Raw genomic sequence first — 17121 nt, 5'->3', positions numbered from 1 at the left:
CAATTTTTAAAAACTTACAATAAAATACAGCCAAATGATCAGCAGTTTGAATCAATTTTCGTAACTCGTCCCCTTCAATTTCTTCTATGACGTCAGCACTCGGATCTTTTTGTCCTAATAACCAGTCTAGCATTCGTCGGCCATTTTTGATGTCACCTAGTAATGATTTCAATTTGTAAGCAAGTGATAGAAACTGAACAGGATTTAAAAACTTTTTTTGAAAAACTTGTAAGTTTTAGAATTTTATTTAAAAAAAAATGAATAAATGAATGATAATGTTTAGACGTGTTTAACATTGTGAGCATAAGAGCAGATTGTGTGATTGTTTTCTTCTTTACAATAATATATATACATATTTTTTTGTCGTATGCCTGTTTAGGCAGTGGGGGAACGATTGTTCCTGTTTTCCAGTGGTGCCATCTATGGCCTGGAATTCGACTTCTGCCACGCCATTCACACAACCGCAACCCGTTTGTAGGGTCACATTCACACACAAAGGAGAAGGGACATAGAACACGCAGAGAGAGAAAGAAACATCCATGCCTTGCCCGGGATTCGAACCCAGAACCTTTCTGATGGAATTATTAAACACATTTAATAGGCTTGGAGACTCTTACTACATGTTAGTAATAGGTATAATAATGTTAATACTTTAATTTGAGCCATGATGGCTCAGGGGATAGAGCGTTCGCCATCCAATCAGATGAACCGGGTTTAAATCCTATCTATGACTGGTTGATACGAATTCCACACCCGGAGTGCATCAACCACAATGCTGACTTAAAATATCCTCAATGATAGAGATTTTACTTGCCATCAGGTTAACCACGGAAGGTTTTCATTGGTTTAATGACTCACTTCCGTCCGTTCCACATCATTAGTTCGTAATGAGAAATATGTAAAGGATACCTTACTCCATTCTTTTTTATTCCTGATTGAAGTTAATCACATTTCGGAGAACTTTTTAATAAATATTTAAACAAACAGCAATATATAACTTCTGGATATTTAATCGCAGCTTCATGCAGCAGTCAATTTGTTCCCTTGCCTGTTTTCATTAAGCTTATATGTATACTATTTCCTCAAAACATTTACCCAAACCTGAAATCATTTTAACATTTCAAATTGTGTTGAAACAAAAATATATTCATAACTCTTTATTCTTTATTTACTACCACAAAAAAGTTTCAGTTATTTGGTTGTACAAATTTTCACAGTATTCTAGGTGATTCGCGATCGCCAAACCATTTTTAAATTTAATACTGATTAGGGGGGTGGCTTTGTTTTTTGCTATGTTATCTTTCAATAATTTGCCAACCTTCGATCTCTTCCCATACTCCTAACTGTCCGTTGGGAACCATTCAGTCACTTTCAATTTCTAATTTTTGGCAACTGTAGGGGGGGTGACTTTTGAGCCTCCCAGTCCCAACAGTTGAATATCAATCTTAACAAAAATTCTCGATATGAAAATAATGATTTTTCTTGATTCCTTTATGGGTTTTTTTCTTATTTTTATGTATTGGCTCTTCATTTTATATATGGCCATTTTCAATCTAATATTTACATAATAAATCAAATTCTTCCTATACAATTTATTCATTTCTCTGAAACTAATATCACAACATGATATTCAAATTGAAGTGTATCTCACACAACCAAAAATATAATAAATGAGGCTACGAAGATGCTACATGAACCACCACTAAAAATTGGAATGATAATCGCTGCCCCCACTCTCATAATTTCTGCGTCGTATCTATCTATGATACTAATGTCATTGTCGTCGTAGGCCATTAAGGGAAGAGGTGTGATTGTTCCTGTTTTCCAATGGCACCGTCAAGAATTCGATTTCTGCCACATCCGCTTATAGAGCGAACCCTTTCATACACCCATTCATTCATCCACAGAGCGTAATTTTGACCTGAACTAGAGAATGATCAATCTCCAACTCAGTACCCCCAGAGGTATAATTTGCTATGGAAACATGGAGGTCTTTGTGACCCGACAGATTTAACGTACACCAGTCACCATTTACTGCACGGGGAGTCTACGACCAGCTGTATTCAAACTCGCGTTCTCGCGAACATAAGTCTAGAGCCTTTCCAACCAGGCAATCACGGCCTCTATTATACTGATGTTTGTTGAAAGCTAAGTCTGACACAGCGCTGACAATAGCTTACATGACTCAATAGTTTCAACTATTTAATTTTAATTATATATTTGAAGACTTCGGGAGTAAAAAATGATAACCAACATTTTTGTAGTTAAAGGATATTTTAAAAACTTAGATACTGCAATGGTTCGCAGATTTTTATAAGAGAGAATCAGTATCGTTTAGCTGTCTCTCAATTGAGATTTATGTATGGTTTGAGTTGAATAACATCTCATGTTGTATGTGCTTATTCACAGAAAGGAAGTGAGTTTTTTTTTATTAAATGTGGACTGTTATACTTCAACCAAGAGGTCATCACTTCATTTTTATACTACATGAATTTCGGTAAAATGATTTCCGTTTTTTTAAAAAAGCTATTTTTTTCAACCAAAAATATCCAATACATGATCAGTTTTTTGGAGCATTTTATTTCGTGAGTTAAAATTTTCGTGAGAAAAAAAAGGGTTACAAGTTTTAGAACTTCACCATAAAAAACTCTCCTTATATTTAGCAAAATGCCATTTACAAATTTGGCTGAAATAAATGAAATAATAGTAGGCTATATTAAAGAGTAACAGTTTTAATTGATACTTACCAGCATAAATAATAGGCTCAGATTGAGGGCCATGGAAGAACAAGAGAGCAGGGAAGGCAAAGATTCCATATCTTTTCGCGAGACTGCTGTCGTCATTTTTGACGATATGGATTCCTTCCGCCTCAGCTTCATCGTCTATTTTTTCAAGTTCATCCAATACTTTTGGACACGTCTTGCAACCAGAACCAACTGTTGAAGAGATTTGTTTATAGTACATTAAAAATAAATTTAGTACTACTAATTAATTCTCAATCACTTCAATGCATGTTGCACTGTTTATAACACATTGTTACTGTCACAATATATATATATTCAAAATAACACCTAGTATACTTACAGAAGAAAACAGCAACATAATCGAATCTGTGTAGAATTCGGTCAAACATTCTGGTGTTTACTTTTTCTATAATATCACTCACGGCCATATTTTCTGGGCTTGTAAGAAACTCCAGGACTTCTTCCTCGTCCTTAAGTTTTCCTGAAAAAATATTTCGCTCGATTATAAAAAAATTGCAGATTTTTTGATTAGTTATATATATATAAGAATATTTAGGTTACGTAAAACTACTTGAATTGACGGAGAGATGGTATTCCAAATAAACCGTTTGCTTTTTGGGTCATATTTACAGGGGTTAGTTGTAAATTGGAACCCATAAGAGACAATTTCAACCGTACATAGTTTTAAAATTTTTAAGGGTTTCCAGACACTTATAAGCATTTAACTTATGATAAACCCTTACCCAAAAAAATAATAATTTGAAAAAATTGAAACATTTAATAATGTAAAAAGGTTTAAATTGCATCTTTTTTTAAAAACATCAAAGTTTCATCACCAAATTTCTTTAGATATAAAGCAATGCAATGCTTAAACGTTAAATAAATGAATGAATGTAATTTGAGAATTTTACATTTTCATTTAATGCTTAGTTTTCATCAAAAGTGCGAGCAATTCAAGGTTATGTATGTTATTTTATTTACCTGGATATTTAATTGGTTTTCCATTTCTGAAAAGCACAAGACCAGGTGGATTTTTCACTCCATATTTTTTTGCCATGAATTTGTCAGACATTTTGACCAGATGAACATCATACTCTGTGCAGATGTGATCTATTTTCTCCAGGTGATGGGTAACATCCTCACTTTCTTTGTCACTCTCTCCATCTTCAAAAAAAATTTATTAAGGCATAAAAATGTTTTAGACTTTATTAAAAATTACAACCCTAATATATTTTTAGAATCAGAATGCTGATAAAAATCTTATAAAAATAAAAAATACAAAAATCATGTCAAATCACCATTAAGGAGAGCAGGACCTAAACATAATTTATTTTGATGGCCGAATGTAATTTGAAACTGTTTCTGAAAGTCATCGTTTGCATTTTATTAGTTCTTAAAAAATCTAAATCTCTTAGAGCATTAAAATAAAGTAATAATGTGAGTTTGCAAAATTTATACCTCATACAAACAGGCATTTTAACATTATAAATTATCGAGATTTACAAAATGTAAACTAAATTAATAAAAAGAAACCATTCCAAATTCGGTAACTGATATCAAATATGCAATTGGTACCCTTAAAATTTTTCATACTATTGTACATAATGTACACAACTAATGTATATAATACTGCCGTACAATTTAAAGAACAACGTAAGTACCTTGAGACACATTCCGAGAAAAGTGGCACGACAACTATTTTCCTTCAATGCTAATGCTATAAGCACTAAAACAGAATTTCCAAAAACTGATAAAGCTGATAACTAATAAAACTAAAACTGATAACTGATTATTTTTAAAAAAAAAAATTTTGCAATATGTAGCTTACCATACAAAGACGCTACATATCTAACAATTTCAATTTTGAATTTTTGGTCGCTTACGTTGATTTGTTGATTTTTCTATTACATGGCAGTATAGATTATATAATTGAGAGAATACTAATTTAGATTTATTTTAAAGTGGTATATGTATCATGAAAAATAATAGTTATATTAGGTAACACATAGTAGATAATGTATCGTATTGATTAAAAATAAACTGCAGCGGCGAATTATAATTCAAATTTTACTTACAGAAAAAGACTGCTAAGAACTCTCTGTCTTCAATGAGTTTTAAAAACATTTCACGGTTGATATTTTCAATGGTGTCTTCATTCTTTTCCTTCAAAAGCCACTCCAGCACCTTATTTGAGTTCAATAAATCACCTAACAAAGAATTAGAGGAAACTGAAATATTTTTAAATAACAAACAGATCTGCTGATTTAATAAAATTCAGGTTTTTATCATCTTCATATATACTATACTCTGTGACGGTTAAGTGTATTTCGTAAAATGTAATTTAGAATAAATAAATAATAAAAAATACTGCAATCGTACTATTTTTTTTTACAATTTCCCCATGTTGAATGACAGTTCGACAATATCGGCGCATTAGAACAGATTTGTTGGCAACTCTTTTAGGGGCACCATATTAGGTGGGCCAATGTTGTTCTCACAGTGAGGACATATAGTACAGAGAATGAAAGATCATCCGTGCGTTGTTCGGGATTCGAATCCAGAACCTTCTGATGCAAGGCCAGTTCCCTAGCCTGCACATTCCGGTCAGCATTTTACTAACATAAATACAGATAATATGTATAAAAGTAAAACTGCTATTGTACCAACGAACTATAATATAATGAAACCTGCATATAATGAAACATTTGGGTATATTAAAAATTTATTTTTAACTAAATACAAAAAAAACATTCTGTGTTTTTTTGTAAACCATAAAATATCTAAAATACAACATCATTCCAAAATTCCAAAATATAATTTCGTGTGTTTACGTTTGTTACAATGAACGTTTACCATATTCAAAAAAAACAATATAGTTTCGCTAATTACCAAATTAAATGATCTTGATTTTTTTCTAATATTTAACGGCGGTAAAATGCGAGGACTAAATGTAATAAATTAGAGATGATTTAAAAACAAAAGTTAGTGTAAATTTATTATACATTTTTGTAATTCTCAAAAGTTTCAAATTTTTTTATCACAAAATCACATTAAAAGGTAAGAAATAAATCATTTAACTTAAGGAAAGATTAGAACTGTTAAATGAAAGGAGACTAAGTAAACACAATTTACCATGATTTTGGTATAAGTAATAGAATCTAGATATTAACCTGTATTGCATAAATTAAACAATAGTTAAAAACCCGAATGATATTTAAATAATGGTATATGAGCAAAAATTAGCATAAATAAGCAAAGGAAAAAAAACTAAAAGAAATTAGACGGGGTTTTAAGCAATAATATGATTTACAATATTTCAAATACAAAAATCTTATAATAACAAAATAATTTCATTTAATGATAGTTTAACTATACAATATCCATTGTATAGTTAAACTTAAATAAGGCATAATTTGTTAAGTTAAATATTACAAATTTGTTAAATTAATTGGTTTTATAAAAGTAACTATCAAGAAAGAAAATCAAACATTTAGTATATATTAGAAAATAAACATTGAAATTTGGTAAAAAAGTAAAAATTTAAAAACCTGGATAAATGCTGGGTATTTTATGCTCAAAATATACAAGGCTGGGAAATTCGATGACTCCAAGTTCTTCAGCTAGTCTGACGTCATCAGTCTTGATGAAATGGATTCCATGTTTATCAGTATCATCATCAATATTCTCTAGTTCATTGATGATTTTTTCACATTCAGTGCATGATTTTTCATCTTTAAAAACATAAGGAAAACAAATCAGTAGACGATAGAAAACACATAACCTCAAAAACGTTATCTTTAAAATAACTTTTGAAAAAAGTTCATTTTAGTGTCCTTTTTGTGTATTTTCAAAATTTCGCTCTAATTGCAAGCGAAAATATATTTTAATATTTTGAAATTTTCGATTATAAAAGACAGTGTAATAGTTATTAAAAATTCTGTTAGTCTGACGTAATTACATTTGCACTAAAATATAAAATACAAAAAAGTAGTTTAAAAAATTACTTTTTTCATTTATATCAAAAAATTTATAATTACAGGCGAAAATATATTTTGATATTTTGAAATTTTCAAATATGAAAAACAGTCTAACTGACTACTAAAGTTAGTATACTGACGGAATTATATTTGCACTAAAATATAAAATCCAAAAAAAAGTAGTTTAAAAAATTACTTTTTTCATTCATATCCAAAAATTAATCAATAATTGATTATGTAAATTAAAGAAATTTCACTGTTGAATAACTGTTTCTCTGAGATCTAAATAACTGCAAATAAGTGCAATTTAGAAAATTTATTGTTTGGAATATTTTACTTTTAATGCAGAAAAAGAAACAACTGTGTTGCATACTGCATTTCCTAACTATAAATTATTAAAATGATAAGTATAATATTTTCCCCGTTGACCTAAATTAATAAAAAATGATAAAAAAAGTATGAAAATATGTTTCATAACAATTTTGAGTAAAAGGGATAAAAAGTTTAATAATTTCTGTTCCAGAAATTCCATTTTCTTTGATAGTACAAACAGTTTCCTCCCAAACATTAATTTAAATCATTTTCCATTTAAAACAACAGTCACTAAAAATTTAAAATCAAAGTAGCTGTCAACCAATATTTTAATAAATGATAGTTCGTTCTGCTAATAATAGTTCAAAACAAGATAATTAATAACTAAAGGAACTGTTACGGTTTTATACTACTATTATATTATTATATTACTACTATATTATTAAACCGCTATTGTATTTTGACAATGTTATTCCTATATTTTGTATTGGCTAAAACTGTTTTTTGAAAGTTCAGTAGTCACATAAAATAATGCTTTTTTGTGAATAATATGCTATTTTCAGAACTGCTGTGAGTTTACAATAGTTACTCATGACTCTCGGGATAAATTTGGGCTATCTTTAGCCATCGCCCTCTACGCCAATTCTGAAAAGGGCACAAAACGTGCTTGCAAAACGATTTAATTCATTTCAACGCTACATTATTTGGGCTCATATAAATTTGTAAATATTTAGAACTATTCATAGATTTTAAGAATTTTCATTGAGCTGGAAAAAATCTCGCAAAATTGGCAAATTTAAACTTTTAATATTCTTAAGCTATATATCCGTCTTAAGGACTGTATAATTATTTGCTGCTAGATGGTATATATAGTTTAAAATTATAGCTTAGCCTGATCCTAAAGCATATAAATAGTCACTCTTATTTTCATCGGCGAAAACCTTCATACACAAACCTTCATACAAGAGAAGGAATTATGACCTTTCGCTGATGAGACTTATGGAAACATTTTTCACGGAAACAATGTAACAAATTAAAACTAGAAAAAGTTCGTTGTTAACTCGGCGAAAACCTTTGTAAAATATTAAGAAAGAACTAGCCCCTTTAGCAGCTGAGTCTTCCGGAAAATTTTTCATGGAAGCAATAGAACAAATGAAACCTCCGAAAGAGTTCTTTGTTAGCTTTGATAAGAGAAGTGAGAATAAGAACTGAATCTTCGAAAATCTTCGTAAAACACTAAGATGAAATTGGGTCCTTCTGGCCCATTTAGCAGCTGAGTCGTCTAGAAACTTTCTAGTCTTAATTTGTTACATTTTTTCTGTGAAAAAAAAGTTCTTTGTTACCTTTGATAAGAGAATTGAAGTATAATAACTGAATCGATGAAAACCTTTGTAAAACATTAAGAAAGAATTAGCCCCTTTAGCAGCTGAGTCTTCTGGAAAATTTTGCATGGAAACAATGGAACAAATGAAAACTGTGAAAAGGAGAACTGAAGTATAAGAACTGAATCGACGAAAACCTTTGTAAAACATTAAGAAAGAATTAGCCCCTTTAGCAGCTGAGTCTTCTGGAAAATTTTGCATGGAAACAATGGAACAAATGAAAACTATGAAAAGGAGAACTGAAGTATAAGAACTGAATCATCGAAAACCTACGTAAAACATTAAAAAGGAACTAGGCCCTTTAGCAACTGGGTCCTTTGGAAACTTTTTTGATGGAAACAATGGTACAAATGTTTGGTGAGAAAAAATGGTGAAATGTTTTTTTTAATCAATATGATGAATTTAGAGAATATATATTTGCATACAGTTCACTTACAGAAATAAACACAGATGTGGTCAACATCATCTAACAATACATCCAACATTTTCTTATCAACAAATTCTATAACATCTTCCTTTTTCTCTTTATTTTCTACGAGCCACTTTAAGACCTTGTGTTCATCCATGAGGTCCCCTAGGATAAACAAGATGTTTCTTATAAAAAAAAATAATTTCATTATTTTGAGTCTCAATTTTTACAACTTATTTAAGAAACAAAATGCACCAAAAACATTTTTAAAATGCATGCAAATAAATAAGAATAGACTTATAAAATAATATATGGTATTTAAAGCTATTTGATACCTTATTTTTAATAAGTCGTAGTCATCTGCCTTAGCTTTTTTTCTCAAAATCATTTTATTTATAGCAATGTTATAAAAAGTTACCAAAATATGACAGTAAATTTAAAAAAAAAATTGTAATTTAAAAATATAGGGATTAATAAATGCGTATTAGCAATTTGCTAAGGAAACACTGATTTCTAGTAGATTTCAATAAAAAAAAATACAAAATTTATCGATAGATGGCACTGTTGATTCAAGAACTAAATATAATATTTTCTGCCGCATGTTAAGCCATTCTGAGTTCTATTTGCACAGGCACCTGTTAATGTAATATTCCTCAGACAGTACCGTATCGCTGCTGCAAGCATTTTTTATTTATTTTGAAAACATTAGTGTATAATTTTTTTTTTAGTTGGTCTTATTTTCTCTTGGTGCCTGGTGACTTTTAACATTAAATATTAAAAGCTTATAGTTTGTCGCTTTTCTGTTGACTTTATTCTCTACCACGTTTCACGTTCTCTACGGTAGAAAGCAGTATTTGCAGAGATAGTTTCAACTTCAGGTAAAAGATTTGCTTGTTTTGATTTCCATTTTTTTCCTTGTTTAAATCACTTTCGCTTTATTTTTTAATGTAATTATTAGTTTTCGATGGCAAAAACCTCGTTTACAGGTAGCAGCAGATCTGCTTTTTTGTGAACTACGCGTCGAAGTACTAATTTGAGATCAGAAATTAAGATGTTAAATTTCCATTACACCCATCCAGCCGAATTCAATAGAGTATTGCATTAAAGAGGAAAGAGTGGAAAAATAGAAACAGTCACGCTCTGCTATAGCATCAGAATAGATCAGCGAGACTTCCTATCAGGTTTGTTTAGTTTCTTAAGAAAGAAGGCGAATTGTTTAATTTATTACAGGAAAAATTGTTTCTCACCTTCGTAGAATTGTGGGAATCTTTTCTTGAAAAATACTAGAGTGGGGAACGTGATGATACCATATTCTTCAGTGATGTCAGCATCAGAAATTTTTACGATGTCTATATCGAGGGCCTCAACTTCATTATCTATGGTTTCAAGTTCTCCCAATACTTTTTCACAATCAGAATTATGTTCTTTATCTGAAACAATAATTATAAATTCAATAATTAAAAACAAATACTTTTTACGATTCACGAGAAAAAAACTCAATATTGAAGAGTAATGTACTAAAAATATCTTTCAATTAATCCTTTTTCTAAAGATATTATCTTTTTGTTAATTTTTTTAAACAATCGAAACATCGTGTCTTATTTGAATTAAATAATTATTTAATAAAACGTTGAATTCATGCATCATTTGATTTTCATTTATACGACGACGGTAAGTTATCGCAACAAAACGATACAAAAATCAAATAATGTCCTCAACTTAGAAGCATAGGCTCATCATATGGTAACTAAAAACAAAAATAAAATAATACAGAACATAATTAAAAGTAAAAAATAGCAAATATAACGATACCAATTTTGAAAAATTGATAAAAATTTTAAGAAAAAACTAAATTTCTGTATTTTATAAAGAATAAAATAGTTGGCCAGTCACAATACATATATTATTCAATTGCATTCTTTAGCTTTCAAAGTCTAGCTAAGAGCAAAAGTAGAAAATCATCAATCAAAAAATAAATAAATAAATAAGTAAAATAAATAAATAAATGAAAAATAAATAAATAAATGAAAAATAAATAAAAATTAATAAATACATAAAATAAAAAATAAATTAATTAATTAAATTAAATAATAAAAATTAAGGGTTATTACAAGGGCTCTGCGGTCACATGAAGTTACGTTCTTTTCGAAAACAATACACTAGTTTCTTAATTGTTATGAATGTGTAGCAATTATTGTGATTGTGAGATTCAGTTTTGCCTAAATTTAAAGAATGCACCTATGCTTATTCCAAAAATGACGCAAAATGTTACTATGAAGAGAAGTTGCAGTTTTTAAAATTGAAAAACATCTGTGATCTAATTTTTTACTGTATGAATGGTTATTTTAGCACAGTATTTTGGCGAAGAAATATTTGAAAAATCGATAATTAGTCATAGATTTTATTAATTTATGCTCGGGTAAAAACAACTCGCCAAATTGGTGTTTTTTTTCTAAAAAATCCTTACTGACTTTTAAAATGTTTAAGCCCAAATAATTCGTTACGATTAGATGGTGCATGTTAATGGTGGTGTAAATTAAAGTCATGTCTGTAGTGCTAGACCATTAAACAGAAGCTTTTTTATATCTCCTTGAAAAATCTCTTAATAAAGCTGATCTAGGAAGTCAAAAAAAAAACTATTAAGTATGATAATTCATAAAAGGGATTTACAGAAAAGAACTGCCACGTAAGGAGAAGTGTCCAGCAACTTATCCAACATTCTCAAGTTCACTTCATCAATTTTATCCGGAATGTCAAGAGCTTCTTCACTTGTCACCCACTTCAAGAGGGCATCCTCATCAAGAAGATCTCCTGAAAAAGAAATTTATTATAAGCCAACACTTGTAATTTAACATTCAATGTTCATTGAGAAAGCAATAATTTTAATGACGATTATTGTAACATTAAGTAAATGGGAAAACAATACAGGGTGTTCTAAATAGACTGATGGTTTTCAAATATTTATAACAGGAACTCTATGAAAAAAAATCGTGCTGTGAATTCAAGTTACAGAACATAAATCATATTCAGAGTTTCTGATTGAAATTAAACTTTCCTGAGAGACTCACTGCTAATATTATATCGGCATATCAAAGAAAAAAATTAAGAAAATTGGATCATAATTTTTTTATCGATCAATCAATCAAAATCAAGTTTTCGGAGGATGCAACGCTATAAACTGCTGAAAGAGCTTACAGTGTCAACTGGCAAAAACTTTTTGAACAATGACAAGGAATTCTGAAAGGTAAGTTCACGGTATAACACATAAATTTCCTTCTAGAAAATACAAATTGTTTTTTATCCTGTTAAAAATTTTTTAAAACCATCAGTCTTATTTAGCACAATCTGTATTCACCATTAACTAAATTTGTGTAACTTTATAAACTCTTTGAATTAAAGAAACTTCCAAATTTTTGTAGTATATCTCAGACTTCTGAAAAATGCATTCATCCCCAATTTTCACCTCAGTTGGAAAATTCTCTCAAAAAAAGACATTTTTACTGATATATAAAACTCTAAGAATGAATATTAGTTTTATTATTGAAAAAAATAATAAATTAAATAACTGCATATTTCTTTCAAATTAATAAATTATCAAACCAAAATAATTTTTGATAAAGCATTCATTTATAAAAACTTGTACTAAAACAAATAAGTTCATNATTTTATTACTGAAAAAAATTAATAAATTAAAATAACTGCATATTTCTTTCAAGTTAATAAATTATCAAACCAAAATAGCTTTTAATAAAGCATTCATTTATATAAACTTATATTAAAACAAATAAGTTCTCATATTTTTAAAGAAAATAGTGATGAGTAATGTGTTTTTTTTACCTTTGTATACCATGGGTACTCCATTTCGGAACAAAACAATTGCAGGGAATTCGGTAAGTTTGGCTTGTTTTTTTGCTATTTTCATGTCGTCTGTTGTTACAAACAATATTCCATTGTCATCTGTCTCATCGTCAATGTTTTCAAGCTCATGAAGAATTTTTTTACACTTCGGACAATCATTGGGAGCTGAAAAATAAAAGACAGTTTAAGATACATAATTTATTGAACTTATACGTTTCTTTTTTCTTTTCACTATCATCATTCAAACATTATTTCATTCCTGTCATTCTTTGATTTGTTTGTTTTCCTTTTCATGATTAATTTCTGAACTAGTATCATCCCCTGATTTGCTCAAAAATTTCATTCAACGTTTCTTTCTACCTTACGTACATTATACGTTAGCTGCAATATTATTTTTACCATTTTCTAAATTAGTTAGGCTACCTGAAGCAGACTTCTACCTTCAGCATTCCAATAGAATTATTTTTTCTCATGTTTAAACTACTCAAGAAAGTGTGATAGTTGACTTGAATTCGATGAAACCACATAGAGCCATAAAGGGTGATTCTACGATCACTGAACACACTGGTAGGGATTGTAGACCAAACTAAAAGACGTGCTTTATGAATAAGAAAGAATGGTTTAAAAGTGACGAAAAAAATACTCTGAATAAAAATACAAAATCAGCTACAATTTCTTTCTTGCCTCAATACATTTAATATAAATGTTTAAAATTGAGACCGCTATCAGTTATAAGACCTATAGCTGTGATTGGCTGACAGTGCAGCGCGTAGAGGGAGGATCGCGTCATAACACGTTATTAAAGACCCTACATTCCTGTATAAAAAGCACATTTTTTAGTAACAACTAACCATTAATTAGCGACTAACTTCATTTTATCTTCCCTCGACTAACTGAGTCAGCAACTCTCACTTATGTACTGAGGTGACCTTGTTTACCGGGTACTCGTTTGTACAATGTTCTAGTTTCCATAGTTTTAACATAGTTTTTCATAGTTCATGGTTTAACCACCCGTCAGAATTTGACGCATGATCGTTGATGAGTTCTGATTCACTATTGTTCGATATCCGTTTTTATTTAATGAATGCAAACGAACTCTCAATTGGATGTAGATGTTATTGTGAATGACTGAAATTGGAATATAACCACTGGAGAATGTTGACAATTACATAGTCGCTTTGGTAAATGTCCGAAATATATACTAGGTCTAGTTAAAAGCCACTGCCCGTTATACTCTAAACTGATGTTTTTTTAAGGTTCAGTGTCATTGACCAGTATACACTGGGCCAGTATGCCCTGCATCAGTGTTTAATGACGAGTACCACTGCCCAATATACATTTTACCGGTAATCTGAATAGTAACCGGTATAGTTCTTTTATTATTATTAGCTTTTGTTAGAAAATTAGAAATTTTTAAATAGGATTTCTTACTTCTTATAAGTTTCAAGTTTTATCGAGAGTTACGCGCAATACATGTTAGGAACTTTTGAACTGTTCACTATGTCAAGATTTTCTATTTTTAATAGATTTTATCCCTCAAGATTTATGCTCATTGAAGATTTAAAAACGTTCGATTTTTTTTCATGCAAACCATGTAAATAAAACGTGTAGAATTCTTAAATACAACTCTTTTTTGAAGGGATTGCACTATTGCACGTATGACGGACTAAAAAAAATTTAGATTATTATCTTTCCAGGAAGTAGACATAGCAAGTATAGGACGAAATCAACGGCCTAAAATACAACAAATGGCAATTAAAAACTTGCTTGCGAATTGCCACCGATCACAATTTTTTTCAACGATACTTTTTAACACGAAAACGCACCATCATTTTATCAGTAATTTTCATCATTTTATCATCAAATCATCATTTTATCAGATAAGAAATCATTATTCTGAAATTTACTTTATCTCACGCTTGTTTCTTAAGATTTTTCTTCATTTTTGGAAAAAAAAAAAACACTTTAGTGTTTACTATAATTTGAGAAATGCTTCAAAAAAAGCGTTTTTGTTGTTAGCGATCCTCCTGGTTTAAGAAAGCCTACATCATGTCCAAAAGCCTACATCATGTCCTCATCACCTGAAAAGTAACTACCATTTGCGCTACATGGAGAGGAAAACCACGGAAACCTCCCATGGTTAGCCCGCAGGCAAGGGGACTCTAACCCACGACCCGTCTACCGCTGATGATATTTTACTCCAGCCCTGTGGTCGGTGCGAGTCGGGAACGGAATTCGCTTCAACCAGCCATTGCTAGGATTCGAACCAGTTGCACCTCATTGGAAGGCAAGACTTTTATCCCCTGAACCATGATGACTCAGACATTTTACATTAACAATATCAACAATTAATTGTTTGTAATTTTCAATTTTGGAAAAAAAGCAACTGTAAAAAATACTACAATTCTTTACTGTCCAGTAACCAAAATTTCCGAATCTTTCTTTAAAATAACTGGCAATATATACTTCTTCGGTTAAAAAAAAAAGAATGAAAAGCAAATGAGGTTAAATAAAATGCAGAATTGAATAACGGAAAATGCCATACCAAAGAATACTAGAATATATTCATATTTTTTGATCATCTCTTCAAGTATCTCATCTGTCACCTCCTCTATGGTATCCTCTTCCTTTTGCTTTATGATCCATTTCAGAACTTCTTCCTCCTTCATAAGATCACCTGTCGATATATTCACTTTTTCAATCACCCCAATGATTTTCATTATGTATAATTCAATAGTTTTAAAGATGGGCATTTTTTATTGAGCATAATTTACTTTGTTTAATACTATAATTTTGCAGAAAGTATTTATCTTTTAATGTTATTCATTTAGTTTAATAATACGGCAACTTGTAAAAGTATTGACTAGTATGCATAACACTTTTTGTTTAATACTAAAGTTTTATAGATTTTCAAAAATCTATTGGTCCTTTTTTATAATTGACTTCGTTAAGCATTGCTAATTTTCAGGAACATATTGGTCATTATAAATAATTAATTTTGTTTCGTATTATGACTTTAATGAAACAGTAATTATCTGCATGTTGTATTCATTTTTTTTACAATTTTTAAGAGGGTATTAGTTATTACGTATAACTCTGGGGAGCAATATTTTTTTCTGTTGCGCGAGATTTTTTAACAGATCTTAGATACTTTCGTATCACTGATTTCAAATCTGCAATCGATTTGTCTCTCTAAGCTATATTTTTTTAAATGGCAATTCAGTCATAATAGCGAAGTGCCTCTAGCGGCGTACGATATTTCCAGGCATGGTTTCTTATGAGTTTTCAATCCTAAAGACGTGTTCGAACTTCCCAAAAAGTTTGTCGCACCATTTATACGACGGCTTTTTACATTTTATGCTAGCACAGTTCAACAAAAAATAGACAAAAATGCCGTTTAAAAAAGTCTGCAGCTTTAGGTACAAAACTAGTTTCTGATTTTAAATTCCCCCTCCCCGAATAACGCAAAATTAAGCACATGTATAAATGCACTAAAAATTGTCCCTAATGTAATTAACAGTAAATACTAAACAAATTTTAAAAACAAAAAACTTTTAGTATTACGCATATTTTTATTTGTTTAATACTATAAATTTTCTGAAAAGTATTGGTTATGAAGAATAAATGAATGCAGATAATTACTTACCTTCATAAACACTGGGTATTTTGTTTTCAAAATAAACTAAAATCGGCAACTCATCGAGGATACCGTATTCTTTCGCAACTGTGTCGTCATCGATTCGAACAAATGGGATTCCATGACGGTCAGTGTCATCATCAATATTTTCTAGCTCTTGCAAAATTTGTGTGCTTGAATTGGAATCTTTATCATCTGCAAGGAACGTAAGAGTTAGTAACAGCCCATGACGATTTATAACTTTATGCAAACAAAAAATACCACATGTCCATCCACCAGAGTAGTTAAGTAACATAGTACACAAATACAAAGTAAATTATAGCTATTTTAAATATAGTTATATTATATAAACTATATTTAAAATAGCTATCTTGCAAAATATACAATTCGTAATTCCAAAGGAGAAGAAAGTGTTTTTTACGTTCAAAATGATTTTTCGAAATTAAACAGTTAGATACTAAAAAAAAAGAAAAATATTTTATTTTATTTTATAACAGTTATTGAACGGATTACATAATTTTAAGATTACGGCCACCAATGGTCAACTCCTTAGCCATATAATTTTAAGTCCAATCCAGAGGGCAAAGGAATTCCTGGATCAAGTATTGGGAGAAGTTTGACTTCATGGAAGACTTCTGATGGAACTAAGCTGTATTTGCGTTACACGTAGAGAAAAACCAAGAAAATCTCTCGCATTTAGCCTGACGGCAAGGTGACTTTAACCCATCATACGTCTACCAATTAAGATATTTTATGTCTGCACTGTAGTCGGTGAGAGCCGGGGGCAGAATTCGTATAGATC

General features: G+C 30.0%; 1 protein-coding gene across 1 annotated transcript in view; it reads right to left on the bottom strand.

Annotated features, from left to right (window-relative positions):
* The window catches only part of LOC107453784 (uncharacterized), a 70322-nt gene that overhangs the window by 11697 nt on the left and 41504 nt on the right, over window positions 1–17121 (bottom strand). Inside the window, exons 16-27 of the mRNA XM_043047299.2 lie at window positions 16329–16514; window positions 15228–15359; window positions 12662–12847; window positions 11495–11635; window positions 10072–10254; window positions 8852–8989; window positions 6293–6475; window positions 4820–4951; window positions 3726–3908; window positions 3085–3225; window positions 2748–2936; window positions 19–156 (exon numbers count right to left, since the gene is read on the bottom strand). Coding sequence (XP_042903233.1) covers window positions 19–156; window positions 2748–2936; window positions 3085–3225; window positions 3726–3908; window positions 4820–4951; window positions 6293–6475; window positions 8852–8989; window positions 10072–10254; window positions 11495–11635; window positions 12662–12847; window positions 15228–15359; window positions 16329–16514 — 1932 coding nt within the window. The remainder of the gene's footprint in view (window positions 1–18; window positions 157–2747; window positions 2937–3084; window positions 3226–3725; window positions 3909–4819; window positions 4952–6292; window positions 6476–8851; window positions 8990–10071; window positions 10255–11494; window positions 11636–12661; window positions 12848–15227; window positions 15360–16328; window positions 16515–17121) is intronic.

The sequence above is a fragment of the Parasteatoda tepidariorum genome, chromosome 1 (genome assembly GCF_043381705.1).
Source record: "Parasteatoda tepidariorum isolate YZ-2023 chromosome 1, CAS_Ptep_4.0, whole genome shotgun sequence".
Classification (NCBI taxonomy): domain Eukaryota; kingdom Metazoa; phylum Arthropoda; class Arachnida; order Araneae; family Theridiidae; genus Parasteatoda; species Parasteatoda tepidariorum.
Note: the sequence above shows the minus strand (reverse complement) of the source record. Positions and strands in the feature narration are given on the sequence as shown.